This window comes from Tripterygium wilfordii, chromosome 5 (genome assembly GCF_013401445.1).
Source record: "Tripterygium wilfordii isolate XIE 37 chromosome 5, ASM1340144v1, whole genome shotgun sequence".
NCBI classification, from domain to species: domain Eukaryota; kingdom Viridiplantae; phylum Streptophyta; class Magnoliopsida; order Celastrales; family Celastraceae; genus Tripterygium; species Tripterygium wilfordii.
In genome coordinates, this window is record NC_052236.1 from 1,512,685 (window position 1) to 1,534,754 (window position 22,070).

Sequence of the window (22,070 nt, forward strand, 5' to 3'; positions counted from 1 at the left end):
TCCATCAAATCAATTTAACATAAGTTTTTTTTATAACAATCATACCGGAAATCGGAATACCATTGGCCAAACCGGTATTTGACTAGTCCAATAACTAATTGATATTTAATTAAATCGGATCAATGGATCCCTCGGTTTTCTGTTCAACCGATCGATCGGCCGATACAACCCATTTTTTAAAACACTCTTGGAACTAGATATCCAAAAGTACTAGAGTGGGCATATGATTGGCATTGTCACTTTTGAATATTTATTATGGACCGAAGGGCCCGCTATAGTCTTGGGCCGAGCCAAGACTCCAGAGTTGTGGGCCTCCACAATATAAGAGGCTTCAGGAAACAGAAAATTAAAGCCTAGTTACCGGTAATAGAAATATTTATTATTTTGTACAGTTGGTGAAAACAAATCAAAATTGAACCTCCATTTTGTGCAGTCCACCGGAGATGGCTGAAGCTTCCTTGACATTCAATTGATTTAAGGGCGGGCATGGTGGTGATCGGCGATCTGGAGAAAGAAGTCGGGGAGGATAGGACGTTAAAACGATGAACTACGTCTGGTAAAACTAGAGGGAAATCACGACCGCTACAAAAATCTTAATCAGTGAAGCCAAAAACAGGGTTTAGTTTTTCATGAACTTGTTGGTTCTCGAAAATTTGAATTCTCTTTGGGTTTTCAAAAAATCCGTATGTTAGCAGTCTGTCTTCTCACCGATTCAGTGCTACACCATTGATCCGATCCTCCGCTGCTGTTCTGCTTTCAAGCAATGGACAAGTCGAGCGCATTGGACTATATCAATCACATGTTCCCCACAGGTTTCTCTTATTTTCCGTTCTTAATTTTTCGCTTTTGAGCACACGATCTTGTAATCTTTTGTGCGGGTTTAAGTTATTTCTCGAAGATCAATCCGGAAACTCATGTAAACGTTGTTCTTGAGCTAATTTTGGTTCAATTCCCTCCTGTATGTATTTATTGTTCACCCTGCATTGTGTTTATTTTATGTAATTAAATTTCTATTTCATGTTAATTGTTTCGTAGACTTTGGGCTTTTGACTTGTTAGGTTTCAATTTCAGTAGAAGCAATCTTACTATGCTTCTTTTTAAGTGTGGTGGTGTTCAATATGGATCACGAGGATCCTATTGACTAGTCCTTAATTCCACTGCAATTTTGTATGGAATACTACAAATACTAAATGCAGACGACATTGTAGGAATGGATGTATTATCTTTGAATGATAGGTCTGATGTACCTATAACGGTGTGTGCAGCGTGAGAATAAGAAGTTTATACATAGGCCACTTCATGTGAATATTTGCATACCTGTAAGAATTCATCTTATAGACGTAGGTCATTAACAACTTAAAAGAATTTGAAATTTTTTTTAAGTGGATTCAAGTTTAAGGTACAGATTTGCAGGTAGGATATGGGATTTGAGGAAATAAACTTGGATATATGTTACATGTTTCTACTTCAGCTTTGTTAAATTCACTTCTTACCCAATTCTTTCTTGTTAATGCAAATATCCGACTCATTGTGACATGGTGAAGTTATTTTGATCGCAGAGGAATCTTTATCTGGTGTCGAGCCGCTGATGCAAAAAATACATAATGAGATTCGTCATGTGGATGCCAGAATATTGGCTGCTGTCCGCCAGCAGGTTATTATCTTTGTTACAGAAATAAATGGATGGGGTTATTCAATTGTGGTCTTTGTTATGCCTAATATGGTTTTTTCAAGATTTCAGAATGTCTCATCCATATGAACTTCTCATCCATTTACGCATGAAGTCTGAAACCTTGTTCCATGAAATGAAATTAAAAACATAGGAAGAAAGATTTCATGGGGTTTTTCAAATATGTTATTCTGGAGATGTATTCCATGTGAGGCATCAGAATTTTTCAGTAATGAATTAGAATTTCTAGGAACTATCGAGAACAGTTGAGTTGGTTACTTGGTTATGAGAAAAATGCATTATTAACTATCACTTTCTGTTATTCAGTTCATCACTCTGTTTCTTACCCTCAATGCTTTGAGGTTATTAAGGATTCAGAGTAATGACATTTCTTACTCTTTTTTTTTGGTTTTGTAATTTTATCGATCATGGAATGTGTTTATCAAAGAATTTTCCACAACAGTGCTTAGTAGTTCAAATGTGTATTTCTTAGAAGAGCTCAGGGAGGCATGCCAGCATCCATTGTATTCCAATGCAATTGTTTTTCAACTTTCAACTTTCTTATCTTCATGACTAAGCCTGCTAGGTTTTATACAAGGTGCCATGCAGGAGAATGCCAAAAGGCAGTGTGTCAACATGGTAACGGTGATAATTTACATACCAAGGGGATTTGGGATTGGAGAAGTATTCGGAAGATGTTTGAAAAATCTTATTTGTTGATTTTTGCATGTGTCCATCATGTATGCATTGCTTGAAATACAGTCTTTGATGGTCTGGTTTCCATGTTGTCAGAGTAATTCGGGAACCAAAGCCAAGGAAGATCTTGCTGTTGCTACGCATGCTGTAGAGGTATGTTTCTATCGAATTTGAATTTTCCAAACTGTCAATTATATACTTAACTAAGTTGATTGCTGGGTTGAAAATGTTTCTGTAATGGCTTTTCACTTTCATGTGTATTAAACATATATGGCCTGAATGACATAGCGCAGTTAATGATGCACTGCTTCATATGGTTTCTTCCTACATGATTTTATTTTTTGATATGCAGTTTAATATAATCTCTTTCAATGCAGGAACTCATGCATAAGATCCGTGAAATAAAAACCAAAGCGGAGCAAAGTGAAACAATGGTTCAGGAGATATGCCGTGACATTAAGAAGTTGGACTTTGCTAAAAGACATATAACAACTACGATAACCGCTCTTCATCGGCTTACAATGCTAGGTTTGTTTATCTTATCCTTTTTCTTATTTCATCTTCAGAGAATGTTTCTTCTTAATGTTATGTTTAATACATTTTCTGTTTTCCTGTTTTTCATTTATGGAAATTATGGTGGTAACTTTATTGCCCATTTTTGGAAACTTATTATAAGAATGGTTAACATGAGCCAAAAGTATGTATATTGGTACTCTAGCCATTGAGAGGTCGTTCTTTAGACTCTTAGATTATTCGCCGCTTGCATTTTAAATGTATATCATTAAGCGTTGTTGCAGCTGATAATGATTCTTTTTCCATGACCCATTTCAATCTAGGCACAATAAGGCAATCCTATCTAGATTAGGTGCACGTGGTCTCAACTACTTGAGTTAACAAGGTTAGGATCCGAAGTATCAAATTCATGGTGGAGCAGGACAATTTCACTGGCCTTTTTTTTTTCTTCTTCCTTTTGCTTCCTTGATTTCATCGTTTGATCATAAATTGTAAAAGCGTTACTGGTATTGTGTGGTAGCTTGCAATGTTCAACAGCTTTAACGTGATCTTGTAGGCCAACTAATGCCCCAATTGTTTAAGCCTCAAGGGTTTGTGATAAGGTAAAGGCAGAGGATATCTCAATAACAAAGATAGATGCTGAAATTGATAGTAATAGGAAGGGGGATATCTGTGATTACTGAAGATAAAGATAACAAAACACCCTGGCTTTTGAGGAGCATAGGACCTCCAATATTTCCTTTAGCAAAAAGCCTGCTCATTCCTAATACCCTTTCCCTTAAATACATAAAGCATAAACCCTACATGAACCCTAACAATAACAGAGAGCACTAAAATAACAGACAGCACCAATAAAAGGATAACAAATGGTCCGCTCCCACTTAGCCATGTGTCCTAGTTTGTTGTGCAGATCCCTTCTTTGCGTAGACCTTGGTGATGGGTCCATCAGGTTTCTACTTAACAAAAGATGGTAATGTATGTATCTGTTAACAAATTGCTCCTTCAACAACCTTTTCTACTATTGCAGTCTCTGCTGTTGAGCAGCTTCAAGTAATGGCCTCAAAAAGACAATATAAGGATGCAGCTGCACAGCTAGAGGTACCTTTTCTTTTGGTGTATTGTTAATAATTGCCTCATTTAATATGTATGTCTGCACCCTCAGAACAAATTCACATGAGCCTCCGATTCCATTAGTTGTGCTTAATTAAGCCCCCTCTTTGTTGTACATTGAAACTAAAGAGACAGTAGTCGTCAATTTATTCTCACATACATTCTCTTCTCCTCCTCTTTCTTTAACATTTAACGATTACAACCCTAACACTGTCTACTATACTGTTAACATATGTGCAATGACTGAACTACCCTTACATATTCTAACACTCCCCCTCAAGTTGGAGCATAGATGTCAATCATGCCCAACTTGTTACAAATATTAGTTATCCGACTCCCTGGTAGAGGTTTAGTAAATACATCAGCTATTTGATCTCCAGTCCTAACATGTTTAAGACAAACCATTCCTTGTTGGAGTTTCTCTCGAATGAAATGACAGTCAACCTCGATATGTTTTGTACGTTCATGAAACACTGAATTAGAAGCAATGTGAATAGCTGCTTGATTATCACACCACAATTGCATAGGAGCTGAGTCCTTCATACCAATCTCCTCAAGTAAGTGACGAACCCACATAAGTTCACAAATAGACTGAGCCATGGCTCTATACTCAGACTCTGCACTTGATTTTGCAACCACACTTTGCTTCTTACTTTTCCATGATATCAAATTCCCGCCAACAAAGACACAATAACCTGTAGTAGACCGTCTGTCTATAGGACAACCCGCCCAATCAGCATCCGAGAATCCTTCCACTCCAATGTTATTGTGATCTTTATAAACAACCCCACGACCTGTTCCTTCAACTCTAATGTGACCATGATCCTGATAAACAATCCCACGGCCTGGAGCACCCTTAAGGTACCTTAAAATGTGAATTACTGCATCCCAGTGAGATGTCCGAGGAGATGACATAAACTGACTAACCACGCTTACTGGAAAAGCAATGTCTGGCCGTGTCACTGTAAGATAATTAAGTTTTCCAACTAATCGCCTAAACTGTTCTGGATCAGCAAGTAGAACACCATCTTCAGCAGCCAATTTCACATTAGGCACCATAGGTGCCTCACAGGGTTTAGTATCAATCAACCCTGTCTCATTGAGTATATCAAGTACATATTTTCTCTGAGATAGAAAAACACCTTGCTTACTACGTGACACTTCAATACCCAAGAAATACCTGAGAGGTCCAAGATCCTTTGTTTGAAATTTGGTGTGAAGAAAGGACTTGAGAGCAGTAATACCCATACTATCACTCCCAGTAATCACAATATCATCAACATAGACCACCAAAAGTATACAACCTAGCTCAGATTGTCTGTAGAAAACCGAATGATCAAGAGCACTCCGGCACAATCCAAACTCAATAACCACTTCACTAAATCTACCAAACCAAGCGCGAGGAGATTGTTTCAACCCATATAATGATTTCCGAAGAAAACATACCTTCCCAGACTCCCCCTGAGCAACAAACCCGGGTGGTTGCTCCATGTAGACCTCTTCAACCAAATCACCATGTAAAAAGGCATTCTTAACATCTAACTGATGTAAAGGCCAATGGTAGGTAGCAGCCAGAGAAATAAACAATCGAATAGAAGCAATCTTGGCAACAGGAGAAAATGTTTCTAAATAATCAACACCATATGTCTGAGCATAGCCCTTTGCCACTAACCGAGCCTTCAAGCGAGCCACAGAACCATCGGGGTTCACTTTAACAGTGAAGACCCACTTACAACCAATAGCATGTTTTCCATCTGGGAGGGAAACAAGATTCCAAGTACCATTCTCCTTAAGAGCAAACATCTCATCTTCCATTGCCTGCCTCCACCCAGAATGAGAAAGAGCCTCTGAAATAGACTTAGGAACAGTAACAGAATCAAGAGAAGAAATAGTAGACCGAGAAACAAGAGATAGACCTTTATAAGAGACAAATGAAGAGATAGGATAGGTACAAGATCGTTTACCTTTACGGAGAGCAATAGGTAAATCAGGACTAGCATCAGAAGCTAGAGAACTCGGATCTGGAGAGGAAGAGACAGGTAGAGGCTGAGTGTCTTGGTCTGTCCTAGGTGCCACAGAAGAATCCACTCGAGGTGTCGAAGGATGGTGCCAGCTATAACGAGAATATGTTTGAGTGATGGGAGGACGAGAAGACTCAAGAGAAGGATTAGGTTCAGATATACGGTAGACAAGAAACTCATCCTCGGGAACAAAAGAAGATGTAGAAGAACCACTACCATAAGGAGTAGACTCAAAAAATGTAACATCAGCTGAGATTAAATATCGACCTAGATCAGGAGAAAAACAACGATACCCTTTTTTATGACGAGAATATCCCAAGAAGACACATTTCAGAGACCGCGGGTCAAGTTTAGTGATTTTAGGTCGGACATCTTGCACAAAACACACACATCCAAATATACGTGGAGGAAGACAGAAGAGAGGTTGAGAAGGAAACATAAGCGAATAAGGAATACTACCATCAAGAATCGAAGAAGGCATACGATTGATTAAGTAACATGCGGTATGAACAGCATCAGCCCAAAATACCTTAGAAACCTTCATATGAAATAATAGAGCCCTGGCAACTTCCATCAAATGACGATTCTTTCTTTCAGCCACCCCATTTTGTTGTGGGGTGACAACACAAGATGACTGATGAACAATGCCATGTTGAACAAGATAAGAAGAAAGAGAGTTAGAGAAATACTCTTTGGCATTATCACTACGTAAAATCCGAATAGAAGCATTATTCTGAGTTTGAACTTCAGCATGAAAAGCACAAAATATAGAATACAACTCCGAACGATTTTTCATTAAATATAACCAAGTTACCCGAGTAAAATCATCAACGAAAGTGACAAAATAACGAAATCCAGACTGAGATATAACAGGACAAGGACCCCAAATGTCTGAATGAATCAACTCAAAGGGGGACGCAGCCCGTTTATGAACTCGAGGAATGTAAGACGCTCGATGGTGTTTGGCAAATTGACATGCCTCACACTCTAATTGAGACACTGAACCTAAAGACGGACAAAGACGCTTTAAAACTTGTAACGAGGGATGACCAAATTGACAATGCAGCTGATAGAATGAGGTAGTACTAGTGGAAGCAACTGGCCGTGGCACTGGTGAAGCTTCAGCAGCAAGAACGTATAGACCATTAGACAAACGACCTCTACCAATAACCTTCTTCGTCACCAGATCCTGAAACATACAATGATCAGGAAAGAAGTTAACAGAGCAGTGCAATGCTTGGGTGATTCGACTGACAGATAATAGATTAAAAGGGAAATGAGGTAAACACAAAACAGAGGAGAGAGATAAAGTGGAAGTGGGCGAGGCCGTACCACTACCAAGCACAGGAACATTTGAGCCATCGGCTAGAATGACATTTGGTAGAGTGGGGGAGGACTGAAATGAAGAAAGGATACCTGTATTGCTAGTCATGTGGTCGGTGGCTCCGGAGTCAATGACCCAATCACCGAAGGACGAAGAAAGACAAGCAGTTGGATTACCTGACTGAACAAGGGTGGCAGCAGACTGGGTAGCTTGAAATTGAGTAAACTGAGCATATTCATCAGCCGATATCAGAATATGGCCATCAGGTTTGGATGCTATGGAAGAAGACACAACTCCGGTAGGAGTAGGCAAAATACCCTCCTGAGTAACGGCATTAGCAAACCGTGAAGAAATGGATGGTTTACCATTCAATTTCCAACAATTCTTTTTCAAATGACCTTGCTCACCACAATAATAACATATCCTTAGACCTCCACGTCCTCCATTATCACGGCCACCACCACGAACTCCTCGACCACCACTACGACCACCCCTATTACCACCAGCTGGTGGTGTCCAACCCAATAAAGCAGAGGTATCACCAGAAACAGCAGATACTCCCGAGATGTCATTACCAGAATCCTTACAAACTTTGCGCAAGCGAGAGAATGCTTCAGCTAGGGAAGGTAACTCTGGATCAGTAAGTAATTGAGTACGAGCAATCTCATACTGCGACTCCAACCCAGCAAGGAAACACTGAACAGCGACCTCTTCCTGTTGGGTCTGCATTTTCTTCACATCAGCTGTAATAGGATACAAAGTCCTCATCTCTTCAAATTTGGTTTTGAAGTCAGTGTAATATTCAAGTAAAGATCGTCCCTTCTGATCTGCACGATATACCCAGCTAGTAGCTCATGAACATGAAACAGATTTTGCTTACTAGAATACAATGTTTCTAAATATGTCCACATCTCCTTGACACTATCACAATGCCCAATCATATCATCTACAGAATTTTCCATAGTATTTTGAATTAAAGTGAAAAGTTTATCATCTTCCTTCTGCCATTGTGCCTTGGCCTTCAGCTCAGTCGGTGCATCCTCGGTCAAGTGTTTCTCCATATCAATACCCGAGAGATATCTTCTAATAACTCGTTTCCAGTGACCATAGTTTGTACCATTTAATTTCCTGTCTGTGATACGATACGAGGTTGGGATGATTTCTGCAACAGCTATCTTTTCACTAGTCTCAGCCATGATTCACACAGAATCAAGCAAACCCTTGAACAACGCACAATAACCTCCACCACAATCTGTCCAAAACAGAGACAACAGCAAACCTCCACCACAATCTGTCTAAAACAGAGACACACCAACAAACCTTCACCACAATCTGTCTAAAATAGAGACAGCAGCAACCAGCAACCAGAAATTTAACACACGCACAATACCAGCAACCAGCAACCAGAAATTTCACACACGCACAATACCTCTACCACAATCTGTCTAAAACAGAGACAGCAGCAACCAGCAACCAGAAAAGGAGAAGCACACACCAGGAGAGAAGAAATACTAGCAACACTCGCGCTAGAAACCCAGATCGCGATAGAAGTGCGCAGCAGAAACTCGCGATGTAGGTACCCAGATTTGCACTGATAAACTGCAGCCGATGATCACCATGTGCAACCAGCGAGCCAACCCGGCTTCGATACCATGAAACTAAAGAGACAGTAGTCGTCAATTTATTCTCACATACATTCTCTTCTCCTCCTCTTTCTTTAACATTTAACGATTACAACCCTAACACTGTCTACTATACTGTTAACATATGTGCAATGACTGAACTACCCTTACATATTCTAACATACATTATTCTGTGTTCCCGTCATCATTAGTATAATGATAACTTGTACATTATCAATAAATAATTAACTTCCTTTTCTTTTTTCTGTTTGTTGAGACTTGAGACTAATAAATTTTAGAGAGGAATATTATGGTAATCTAAATCTTCGATTCTTGTGAACTTAAATTTATCTGAATATTTCAAAAGCTTGTACTGACAAATCTGATGTAATCTTGGACTCTTGGTATGAAACCAATGGATGCAGATGTTATTGGACCCAAAAGATACTTGGTTCAAAGTCAAATTCCCGCAGACCTTATTGAGATCATAGTTTCAGCTGCTTTTGGCTTGTACCATAAACTGCAGAGTTAAGGTTTGGTTAGAAAGACGTAGGAGTATAGTTTAAAACCCCTTTTTATACTTTCATAGACAGTTGGCTCACTTTTGGTTTCTGTACTCCATCAGCCTGGCTAATTTGTAATTAATTTGTAATTCTCATATCTGGGTTGCACCTGCCTTGCACCTGCCTGGCAACCCTTTAATATAATTTTTCTTATTCAGAAAAAAGCTATCAGAGGTATAGTGAGATAGAGAATATAATTTTGTTGAGGTTCCTAGATGTGTGAATTCAGTTCTATGGACTTATTCCAAGATAGAGACTCTGACATTAAAGATTCTGCTGGTGCCTATATAAAGCATGAATAGTCTTGTTAGAAACAACTTTGCAATTGAATAAACTTTAGTTTACTGTTTAGAGAGTTTCCTCTGTGCATTCGGGTGGATTCTAGATAGGCTCCTGGTGGATTCCGGGTTTTCAAAAGCTAGTGTGGTTTAGTTCTAGTTCTTCACGCTTCTTTCCCGCGTCATTTTCTCTGATATATTCCCATTGCTTCATTCTTATGATTTTGCTACATATTAGTCTTTTGTATATATATTTTCTTGTTTGTTGCTTCCCTTAATTGTCAAGACACAGTCATTTTCTGTATATTATTTTTCAGTGTGCAAACATATACCGGGAAGTTATGCAGCATTGTTCCCAAGATTAAGCACTTATTACTGATTCTCATTAATGGTGCATTGCAGGCTGTAAACCAATTATGTAGCCATTTTGAAGCCTACAGGGATGTACCGAAGATCACAGATCTGAGGGAGAAATTTAAGAATATCAAACAAATACTCAAGTCACACGTATTTTCTGATTTCTCAAGGTTTGTTATCTCTAAACCCTTGTTTAGCCTCTCTCGGATATGTTATCAATCAAGTTTATGTGCTCTATAAAATTATGTTCGGCCAGTTGCCAACAAGATTGTTCTTGAAACTCTTAAGCCACAAGCATTCATATTTTCCATTTTCCATTGTCTACCTTTTACTTTTCAAATTGTTCTGGCATTTCAACGTGTTTCCTGCTCATCATATAACTGGATTCCCCAAATAAACGATTCCATCACCAGGTTATCCAATTGATATAGCACAAAAGATTCTATCTCAGGATGACCTTGATTGAAAGCAATGGGGCCTTTTCTTGGAGCAGATTTTAAGTATTTGAGGATTCGATCCATCTAATCTAACTGAGATGAAGATAATGCATTGACTAACCATATTCACAACCTAGATATTACTTGAGACGTGTATGAGAAAGATGTAAGTATTTCCCAAGAAGTCTGATGTTTTCCTATTCCAACCCTAGAGGATATTGAAGCCTAGAGATATAACCGAGTTAGCAACTTAACTCCTGAAGAAATAATGTAGTTTTCCCAATATTTGATTCTACTGCTTAGCTTTTTCTTTTTCTTTTTCAAGATTGCTACTTATTCAAAATTACTGCTGCTCATCACTTTCTCATAGATATATAGTATGGGAATTGTGATATTACAATGCTTGATAAACTTGATTGACCTCATTACTTTGGTGATACCAAATACTAATGTACCCATGCTACATCTATTGCACCATCTTTGGGGATTGCTTCAAGCCCTTAGACACTTTATCAATGTAAATGCTTTTTCCATTTGTCATTTTACTACGGAGCGCCCTAGGCCCTTAACATTATGACACATGCAATTTTGATTCACATAATTCCTATGAAATTTTCCGAACATGTGGCCCAGTGGTAGAGTTGCAGGGTTGCAACCTAGAGGTCACATGTTCAATTCCTGGGAAGAGCCTCTCCACATATTATGTGGGAGTAAGGTCTACATACATCTTGCGTGTCTCTGACCCGTAGTGGAGGGTGTTGTTTACTACTACCATTATCTTGTTGAAAAATTTGTAACTTCTCTGTTGTAGCATACTCTGTTTATGTTTAATAATCTGACCTAATGGACAATCTGTCTCTACTACTTACTGGTTCCGCGCCTGTTCTTTATGATCTCAGCTTAGGTACGGGAAAAGAGACAGAAGAGTCTAACCTACTGCAGCAGTTGTCTGATGCTTGCTTAGTTGTTGATGCCTTGGAGCCATCTGTGAGGGAAGATTTGGTGAATAATTTTTGCAACAGGGAGCTTACTTCATATGAGCAGATCTTCGAGGGAGCTGGTTCGTTGGAGTCTCTTTTTATGTGTGTCATTTCACTTTATTGTTGTGTTCCTACATGTCCATGATTTTGAATCATAGTGTTTTTGGTATGATTAGAGCTGGCTAAGTTGGATAAAACTGAAAGGAGATATTCATGGATCAAGCGTAGAATCAGAACAAATGAAGAACTTTGGAAAATCTTCCCTCCATCTTGGCATGTTCCATATGGGCTTTGTATCCAGTTCTGTAAAAAGACAAGGTATGTTAGTCTTCTCATGTTTCACATCACTGTATAAATCTGTGTTAAAAAAGGTAACTTCTTGGATAAAATAGTAAATTTGTGAGTATTCATTACGGATACTGTTTTAAACCTGAGAATCATCAATTGCCTTTTCAAAAATTCGAGGTAGTCCAAATTCCTAAATCTATGGACAATTATTGTGAAAAAACCATACATGGCTGTCAGCATCATTGGTATTGTGCCCCCAAAGATTCAAATTGCTTAGAGTTATACTTGTGAGAAGGCATTGTGCCATTGTGGTGTGGGTTATATATGCCCATACACATGTTCTACAAATATTTTTAATCTTCGGATTAGCCCTTGCTTCAGTAGTGCTAAGAGAAGGCTGAAGTTTGGTTGATTCAAAATGCTTAATTAAACTCTCTTTTTTAGTCCTTTAAGCTTGGAATGGCCCATGAGGTACTGTCTGGCTTATATGGTGTAGGCCTTTTGAATTATTTGTATATATTGTATTATACATTTCCAGGAAACAGCTGGAGGGGATACTTGATAATCCGCAAGAGAAGCTGGATGTTGGAAAATTATTATTGGTGAGGCAACTCTTTTAGTTATATATTTAATTTTGCAACCTAACTGATGATAATAATCTCCGAAGGAGATAAGGAATAGCTGTGAAAGAACTCTTTGATCTCCATATGGTTGGTGACTTGGTGTCATAGCTTCAAGAACACAAGGATGGTGTCATCTCTTCAAAAAGGTTGGCAAATGTAGTAGTATAGGTATTCCATACAAGAACTCAAGAAGGGAGTTATAGGGCATCATCATCCATAATCATCACATCATCATCATCTGAAACACTCAAACATAGGGGCATAATATATGGAAAGGAAATTAAGAGCTATGGAATATGGAAGCTTGAAGCTACTAACCTTTGTATCCTAATATAGATATCAAATTAAAAGCGCTTTTTATTTGGTGTTTTGAATGACGTTATTAGGATTTGTCTAATTGTTTCTTTGTTCTGGTTTTTGTGATTTTAAGGGTTGACCCTTAGCTTTTATGTTTGGTTTGTTGATTAATCATTAGAAATAGTTGATATGAAAGTTCTTTATGCTTATATCTCATGGTAATCTTGATTGGTTACTTATTTTTCTCGTTTCTGATAATGGTTGACAGGCATTACAGAGAACCCTAGAATTTGAGGATGAATTGGCTGAAAAGTTTGGCGGAGGCACCCAGAATAGAGAGGTTGTTAATGAAATTGAAGAAATTGGAAGAGGGGAAGGCGACAGTCGAGATGCATCAGATATCCGAAAGAAATATGAAAGAAAGCTTGCTGCACATCAAGGAACTGGGATTGAAGTAAGCCATATTTAGTTCTTAATATGACTATAGAAGTGAGAAAACTATGCATGTAATTCATTCGTTGGTTTCTTTTGATTTTGGACAGGAAAAGGATAGAAATAGGGATTTGTCAGTGCCTGGAGCTGGGGTATGTATTTTCTTTGTTTGTTCTTGGAATCTTTTTCTTAACTTAGGCTGCTGTTGGTTCAGATGTGAACTTTTTGAAGTATAATAAATTAATAATACATTCTACATTTGGCACAAGAACTAGTGTATTTGTGGTTCTCGCACTTCATAATAACTTGCTTTCACATGGACGGCTGAAATTAAGAGGGACTTGCACAGATGGATTGATGTTTTGATTTGGTGATGCCAACAAGATTTTAATTCAAGTGATATTAATCAGTTAAGTCTCAAGCCCATGACAAATTATTATTGATTTTTCTCTGTTTTCTTTTGAAAAAAATTGGTTCGACTTTTTCTATTGCTGAAGGGAAACTATATGTACAGAAAAAAAAAAAAAAAAGTGAGATTTCTCGTGGCAAAAATGCATGATTTCTAAGTGGAATTGATTGAACCCATGGAAGTATTATCTACTAGTGGTTGCCCTTTTCATTATTAAGATATTAAGCAATATAACTTTCAATGGCTCGTAATTAATAACTCATTCCCAATAATTTGGCTCCTTATGGTGTTATCAATTGAAGACGTGTCTGTTTTTTATTGACTCGCTAACTTTGACATTATTGTCTTTGGTATCTTCTGGTCTCCAACATTAGTATTTCTTCTTTATTTTTTAATTGTAACACAGCTTTAATTGTTTTACCATGATATCTTGAGAATCATCTACGATTACTGTTTTGGCAGTTTAACTTCCGTGGAATCATTTCATCCTGCTTTGAACCTCATTTGACTATATATGTTGAACTAGAAGAGAGAACACTAATGGAACATCTGGAGAAACTTGTTCAGGTAGGTTTGGTTGATTACAGTTTACAGAGAACCACATTCAAGTGGTCAATTGAAAAATAAAATAAAGAAATAAAAGAACACATTCATTTTTTATTCTCCTTGAACTTATTTTTCTTTGATGATATTCTCTTACAATAGGAGGAAACATGGGATGTTGAGGAGGGAAGTCAGAATAATATTTTATCTAGTAGTATGCAGGTATGCAACTAGAACTTCTTTCTGATAGTATTTCAATATTTGGCAAGCATTTCAATTGTCTATCATATGGCGGACTGGTTTTGTAGGTACCTGCAACTTTTGATTGCCTGCCTTCTGTTTACTCCTGATTGATCTGGCTACAGGATTATATTATCGGGAAAAAAGTGTTTTGAGGAGGAAAACTTATTGGGTTGGATATTTTAATGAAAAGTTAATATGTCAGTGTGCAGCAGCTCAAAATTTTCTATCATTGGATATTTATATTGCTCTAAAGGGCCATGCCTCATAAAGTTTAATGGATTCAATATCTGTAACTGTTGGCATATTTAAATTGGATATGCTTACTTAGGTATACCGTAAGCTCCCATTCACACACACTGACATATGCTCGTGTAGTCGTGTGTATGCATATATAAAGCTTAATGGTGATGCATATACGAGTTTAGGTAGGAAGTTGAGTTCTTTGTCCTACTATTTTCACTAGGATTTTTGGAATCAGCTCCCAACAATCTCTTGTAAAACTTCATACAAACATGTGCACTCTTTTCTAATAACTATTGCAGTATGTGTATTGATCTACAACATTTTTATTGTTCTAACTTGGTTTTCCTTGTGTTTTTTAGTTGTTTCTTATGATCAAGAGGATCTTAAAGCGGTGCAGTGCTCTAACAAAGAACCAGACGTTGTATAATCTGTTTAAGGTTTGCGGTTGGATTTTTTCACTTTTTTTCTGTTCAAGGGGCTCATCATCTGAAAATTGAAGGAAAGAACATTTGATTGAGTCAAAATTAAGTGAATAAGTACCATCAATGAGACATTAGGGCAGGAACACAGTATAAATTCTTAAATTATGATTCAATTAGTTTTAATCACTTGATAGATTTAGATTTAATTGAAAAGCTTCATTTGGATTTGTAGTTGATTTGATGAGGTGATTTTCTAGAATTTGATTTGATGAAGAACTTGATGCATTTGGACTTGGAACTCGAAGAACTTGGATTTGGAGCTTTGGTTGAGAGAAATCTTTTGAGCGTGATTTGTTTTATCTTCCTCCTCCTCCTTGAATATGTACCAGTACTTTGTATTTATATGCAAAGAGGACATGTCAATGTACTTGATTTACTCCCGTCCTTAGGAAACCCTAGGGAAATTCTGGAAATTTTATTGATGAATTTAATGAGAGGGGCCCATTAAATTTGTGGATTTAATTTAATGGTCCAATCAAATTAGCCAAAATTTTCAGTGTCTACAATGGTAATGAAATCTGAAGCAATATGATTATCGGCACAAATGAAATCTGAGACAAACGTGCTGACTCTGTTACGAAGTAGTATGGAAATTATGTGTTGTGTACGTAATATAACTGTCTATCTTGGTATTCATAGGTATTCCAAAGAGTTCTTAAAGCATATGCAACAAAGTTATTTGCAAGACTACCCAAGGGTGGCACTGGTATCATGACAGCTGCAACTGGCATGGATGGACAGATAAAGGTATAGTTGGAAGTCTTATAATTTTCATACGAGTTGCTTTTCTAAATTGAAAAAAAAAATGAAGAATATAAGCCACTGTTTAATTATTCATGTGAATGTGAAGCAGACATCTGATAAGGATGAAAGGGTGATTTGCTACATTGTGAATTCGGCTGAGTATTGCCATAAAACGGTCAGTTTGTTTCTCAACTCATGGCCTTTCTTTTTGAACATGGAATACTGGTTTTATTATTGTAAATATATCAGGCTACTTTTGTTATTATAAATGTATCAGGCTATTTTTTCTGCTCGTCATTACCATGACTTAAAAGATGTGTACCAGAGTTCCTTCATGTTGATCTTTTGACATGAGCATTGCTTTAGCAGTTGAAATGGTTTGACAGTTTTGTTTAGCTTCGTTTTGCTGCTTAATCTCATATCTGTTCTTTTGACAGGCAGGAGAACTAGCGGAAAGTGTATCCAAAATAATTGACCGCCAGTTGGCAGATGGTGTGGATATGTCAGAAGTTCAGGTATTAACATCAACCATTTGAATTTTTTTTTTTATAACAAAAACAGTACATTGGCTTGTTTCTCATTAGAAGTGCTATAGTGCAGGATGAATTTTCTGCGGTTATAACAAAAGCATTGGTGACGCTGGTCCATGGCCTAGAAACTAAATTTGATGTTGAAATGGCTGCTATGGCACGCGTTCCTTGGGGAACCCTGGAGAGTGTTGGTGATCAATCAGAGTAAGAAACATGCATAGATAATTAAACACTGGGGTGCCTGAGAAAATTGTGTACATAACCACACATCTTTGTTGCAGGTATGTTAATGGCATAAACATGATCCTTACTAGTAGCATCCCTGTGCTAGGACGACTTCTTTCTCCTATTTACTTCCAGTTCTTTCTGGACAAGGTAAGTATATTTAAGTGTAAATATTGGCCGCATATAGTTTGTGAATTGTTAGGAGTTTATTATCACTTTAGTTATTTAATTTCTCCCCAATGCCTAACTGATTTAGATTTCTAAACAGCATAGTTCTGTATTCAATCTATAAATATTGTCTCGTCTCACATTCGTTTTGAGGATGCTGCCACCCTTTATTTTGTTGTCTGATAAGTGATAATTGTGCACGGATTGTATAATAACGACGATAAAATATGACTAATGCACATTTCCTTGACGGAGTTTTTTGAACATCTATCTTGAAGTATCATGGTAACTTGATTTGCTTATCCTCATGCAGCTTGCATCATCTCTCGGCCCCCGCTTCTACTCAAACATCTTCAAATGCAAGCAGATCTCAGAAACTGGTGCACAACAGGTAATGAGGAAAAGAGTATTACTTCTGTTCCTGTTCAGTCAGCTGTTTTGATATTTTGTACGTCTCCTTTTACATCAAGTATTAGTGTATGCAGAATCGTACAGTGTAATGAAATGGTGTAAATTTTGTTGTTTTACTTTTGAACGACAAATGTATCACTCTTTTTGACGAATTTATAGTCCTTATGGAAACGTACCTTTTTCATTGATATTTAATAGACATAACAATTTCCCTGATGCTATTGCAGATGCTTTTGGATACCCAAGCTGTTAAAACAATTCTTCTGGATATTCCATCCATGGGTCGACAGGTGAGTCATTCCTTTCATTTAACATCAATGGTAGTAAGTAGTAACTACTGGATATCCTAGACTATAATTTCAAAATTACCATTTTTTGTAGACTCCTTTTGTTCGAATTGGTATGTGTAATTTAATCAATGGTAAAGACCGTTCAATGTAAGGATTATTTTTATTGTTGCACGTGTTTTGGAAATTAATATAATATCTATGGTGCCTTTTTTTTTGTCACCATATGAATCCACCTCAAGTGACTGCTGCTTTTGTGAGTAGAGTTTCAATGTATGTTGCATAAATATGTCAAACCCGAATTTTATGAGACTTGTGGAATTTGGGTTCAAGTGTTGGTGAAGTGACGACATTGCTGAAAGCGTGAAACTTTTAGTGGTGCTGATATTTTAGTTTTCTGGATTTTCTATTCTTATCAATATTGATATTTGCTATGTGCTATGTGCTGAAGATATTTAATTATAGTATAATACCCCCCACCCCCGGTGCGTATCCTGCCAAATACAAGAAGTGCAATTATTAAATCCTTGGAAACAAGTTCTATGGTCAAAGAATTTTGTTGGAAATTGTAACTTTGGGGGAACACAGTCCTCGAAGCACTTTCCAGCCATATATCAAACCTTAATCTCTTGACATTTTCCACCTCGAAATTTGTTCTTCTAGTATGTTGTTTTTCCTAGCTTCAACTCTCCGGATCTCCTTATTCCATCTGCACATATTTTCCTTAAGAAGCTTCAATTTCGTTGCAAAGACAATATTGGCTTGCCTTGAGTGTTACAGCTCTGCCACTAATCCTTTACAAGATTCTTGAACCCCTCGTATTTGAACTTTGAGCTCGCTGAAGGGCGAGGTGTTGCAATAAAGGGACTGGTGGATTTGACGTCTCTAAATTTTAAGGATATAGAGCCTACGGTCCAGCAGAATGGTGGATAGATGTTTTTGCGGCTGATTTGAATTCTTTGGTTGGGTATTTGAGATGTTTAGGGTGAAACAACAGCTTTTACTTGATGCTTGAGTTAAATTATCTTGGAGAGACAAGAAATTACCTAGTAGCTCCCAGCAAATTTAACATTAGGTTGTGTATAGTCAATGCAATGTTGAGTTCACTGATGTGGGCTTTTTGTTTTGCTCTATGTTCTTGCATAATTTTCCTCTCCTTAACGCAAAGTAATCATGTTACTAATATGTGATTTCCTGAAACAGACATCAAATGCTGCTAGCTATTCAAAGTTTGTTAGCCGTGAGATGAGCAAAGCAGAAGCTCTTTTGAAGGTTTGTATAGCATGTTGCTTGGTTCGTTGTTATGGTTACATTTTTTCTTATGAAAAGTTCCGTTGCATCATCATACAGGTCATACTGTCCCCAATTGATTCAGTGGCTGATACATATCGAGCATTGCTGCCAGAGGGAACACCAATGGAGTTTCAGCGTATCCTGGAGCTCAAGGTTGTAGCCAATTTCCACTTCTCTTTTATCCCTGCCCCTTTTCTTTTGTTCTTTCCTTCCATCTCTTATTCATGTTCAAGTCCGGTTGGGGATTACTTCACTTTGTTAATGTCAACTTGTCTGAGAAAAGTATAAGGGAATAGAGTAGTGTTAGACCTGAGAGTTGTGATCAAGGTTCTCAAAATCGGGATCTTACATAAGATCGATGGAAGGCTAACAAGATCGAATCGTAAAATCGTAAGATTTTACATAATTTCAAAAATAAATATAAAATAATACAATAATTAATTTCTATACAAAATTAACATAATATAATATTTCTATATGTAATAAAAAATAAAAATATGATTATTATTTATTTATAGAGATTTTAATATGATGTAAAACTTTAATTTTCTAAGACCTCTAAAAAAGTATGAAAAGTAAGATAGAAAATCTAAACCACAATATAATATGATGGAAGTTGGAATTTGTATTTTATAATTTCAATTCTAGATAAACTTTGCATCAAGATTGTCCTCATTTTCAGCATTATCTTTTTCCTTATTTCTATCGGTTTCTTTATTAACATAGTCATTAAAATCAATATCATTAAAAGAACCGTCATTAAAATCCAAATTCCTAGAACCGTAGAATACTCTCCACAACTATTATCCTTAACACTACCTTGAGCAATTTCTTTGCTTTCTCCTTTCATTTCTCAAAATCATCACAACCTAAATTTAAAAGTATACAAAAAATAAATACATTTTGTAAAATCGTAAGATCATAAAATCGGATCGTAAGATCGTAAAGATCGGACAGTAAAATCGTACAATCTCACCAAAATACGATTTTTGAAAGATCCGGATCGTTTTGCTTATTTAGGTCGGGATTTTGACAACCTTGGTTGTGATGAAGAAGTTAGTCTTTTCTGATCTGAGAATTTTGTCTATGGAATCCGAGGATGCCTCTGTTGTCTGCAATTTGTTTGCTAACTATACTGAAAATTCTCTATGCTTTCTTCGGTTGGGGGCAAATTGGAGGCAATATTTTTGGTATATTTTTGCCTTTCAAGTAGGTAGTGTTGTAAATAGTAATTGGTCTTGTTTTTTCTTATGTTTTAGTTTTATTATGTATTTTATTGTTTTTTCTCTTGCTATATTCTTGATTATTTTTCTGTAAAATGACAATAGGTGATTGGGATATTTTGAACGAGCCTTGTTTTTGGGCATTTAAACTTTAATTATTTATGGTAGATATTTGGTGTTAGTTCTTACAGGATCAGAGTTGAGCAAAGGATCTCACATTCTCACTTAGTAAGCATTATATGAAACTCATATATTTTCTATAAGATAAAACGCAAATTTCAGGGGCTCTTTGCATTTCTTGGGTTTATCAAGTCCATACTGACATTTTTGTAAAGGCGTTTCTGGTTTGCAAGTATACTTGACGTTCAAACTGGCCTTCTGAATTTTATAGAATTCAGCGAATATGGTCTTAAAGTAAATTAATGAGAATTAACAGTTTTGACTTGTCATCTTGGTTATTGGGTTGCAAATCCATGGATTTATATTTAGATGTGTATTGTTTGAATAGGATAATGCTTGAAAACCCCCAAACAGTAACCCCCAAAAGACCCCCATTTAATGTGGAGTGTTGGATGTGAAGTGGGTCTCACATGTGTGTTTTTAATCAATGATTATTTAAATGCCACATATATTTGGGGGACTTTTGGGATAACATTTTGGGGGTCTCTAGCGTTGTCCGTTTGAATAAGTGTGGCATAAATGTGTTTAATTTAGTCAGCTGCAGGTAGCTTTAGTATACAGGCCTACTATTCTATGGGAGTGGCTTGTTGTCTAAAAGCATGAGGGCTGCCATGTTTTTTATTTTATCCTGCATGGTTACCTTCCTAGAGGACCATTATCAAAGAGAAACCAATGAATTCCTTTCCAATCTAGACGGTAATGTCTTTCCTAGACCTTTTAGGCCAGAATATGTTAGATGCTCGAGGGGAATGCATATTGCAAACCAAATATCTCCGCCATTTGCATTTCATTTTTTATTGTTAGTACTATTTATTTTCTCATATATACACTTGCGTAGATAGTGGAGAAAAAGGGCAAATTATAGCCATGTAATTCATTAGTTTTGCATGAAGGAATCACGTGTTGGGTTGGAAAGGTACAGCTCATAGCATATGAAGTTTGCTTAGTATAAGTGAAACTAATCTTTTTATTCTCGTAATACAAATTTTTATGTCGCCCATTTTTTATAATGATGCTAATCCCTCGTACGGTTATCCTTATATGTCATACATCGACTTTTTGTCTATTTGTTTATTTAATTTAATGAGATATGTTTTTGTACCTTTCGACCCTTAGGAGCTAGGATTGCTGTTCCTTTTGTGTTAGTATAATGTAGTCATTGATCTAGTCCTATCATGGTTAAGGGTTCAAGAGACTTTATTTTAACAATAAAAAGGTTAGGAGACTTTTTTCAATAGCAAAGTTTCCTCGAGTGTTCTGTTCAAACTTTTTGGTGAATCTTAGGTGTTATCCCGCAGAAACTTCCATGAATGTTTAATTTGAGCATGGCAATGTGCAGGGCCTCAAGAAAGCAGACCAGCAATCCATACTGGACGACTTCATCAAACATGGACCTGCAATCACACAACTTACAATTGCACCAAGAGTTGTTCCAGCTGCCCCTGCCGTCCCTTCACCTCCTGCAGCTACGAATCTTGCTTCAGTTGGATTTATTGCTTCGCGAGAGGATGTGCTGGCCAGAGCAGCAGCACTGGGACGTGGAGCAGCCACTACAGGTTTCAAGAGGTTCCTTGCTTTAACTGAAGCTGCAAAAGACCGGAAGGATGGACCTTTCAGGAAACTTTTCAACGCATGAGCTTTGTTATTCGAGAATTTTTGTGTACAAAGAGCTGTAGGATGCACTCGTTTTAGTGTTGTTTTTTTTTTGCCCCCCTTGTACATCCTTTACTTTGAAAAACAAATAAAAGAAATTCCGTTCATTTTGCCTAAAATTCTTGGAAAATGTATTTTAGAAAGAATAGCTGATATTTTGCTGTTTGTGAAGGATAACATAGGTTGGTAGGTCTGAGCTCAAAGCATGAAAGATCGACTACTTCAT

The 22,070-nt window shown here is 37.0% G+C and overlaps 1 protein-coding gene across 1 annotated transcript; it reads left to right on the forward strand.

Annotated features, from left to right (window-relative positions):
- Nucleotides 1-401: 401 nt before the first annotated feature.
- On the forward strand, nucleotides 402-21,977 carry LOC119998662 (vacuolar protein sorting-associated protein 53 A-like). The gene is made up of 24 exons (XM_038846012.1): nucleotides 402-812; nucleotides 1,560-1,654; nucleotides 2,462-2,518; nucleotides 2,743-2,893; nucleotides 3,906-3,976; nucleotides 10,199-10,323; nucleotides 11,490-11,650; nucleotides 11,747-11,888; nucleotides 12,397-12,460; nucleotides 13,047-13,232; nucleotides 13,321-13,362; nucleotides 14,082-14,186; nucleotides 14,325-14,384; nucleotides 15,008-15,085; nucleotides 15,770-15,877; nucleotides 15,984-16,049; nucleotides 16,312-16,389; nucleotides 16,475-16,608; nucleotides 16,686-16,779; nucleotides 17,111-17,188; nucleotides 17,436-17,498; nucleotides 18,699-18,767; nucleotides 18,846-18,941; nucleotides 21,531-21,977. The coding sequence occupies exons 1-24, from the start codon at nucleotides 764-766 to the stop codon at nucleotides 21,825-21,827; spliced, it is 2,469 nt and encodes an 822-aa protein (XP_038701940.1). The 5' UTR covers nucleotides 402-763; the 3' UTR covers nucleotides 21,828-21,977.
- Nucleotides 21,978-22,070: the final 93 nt, after the last annotated feature.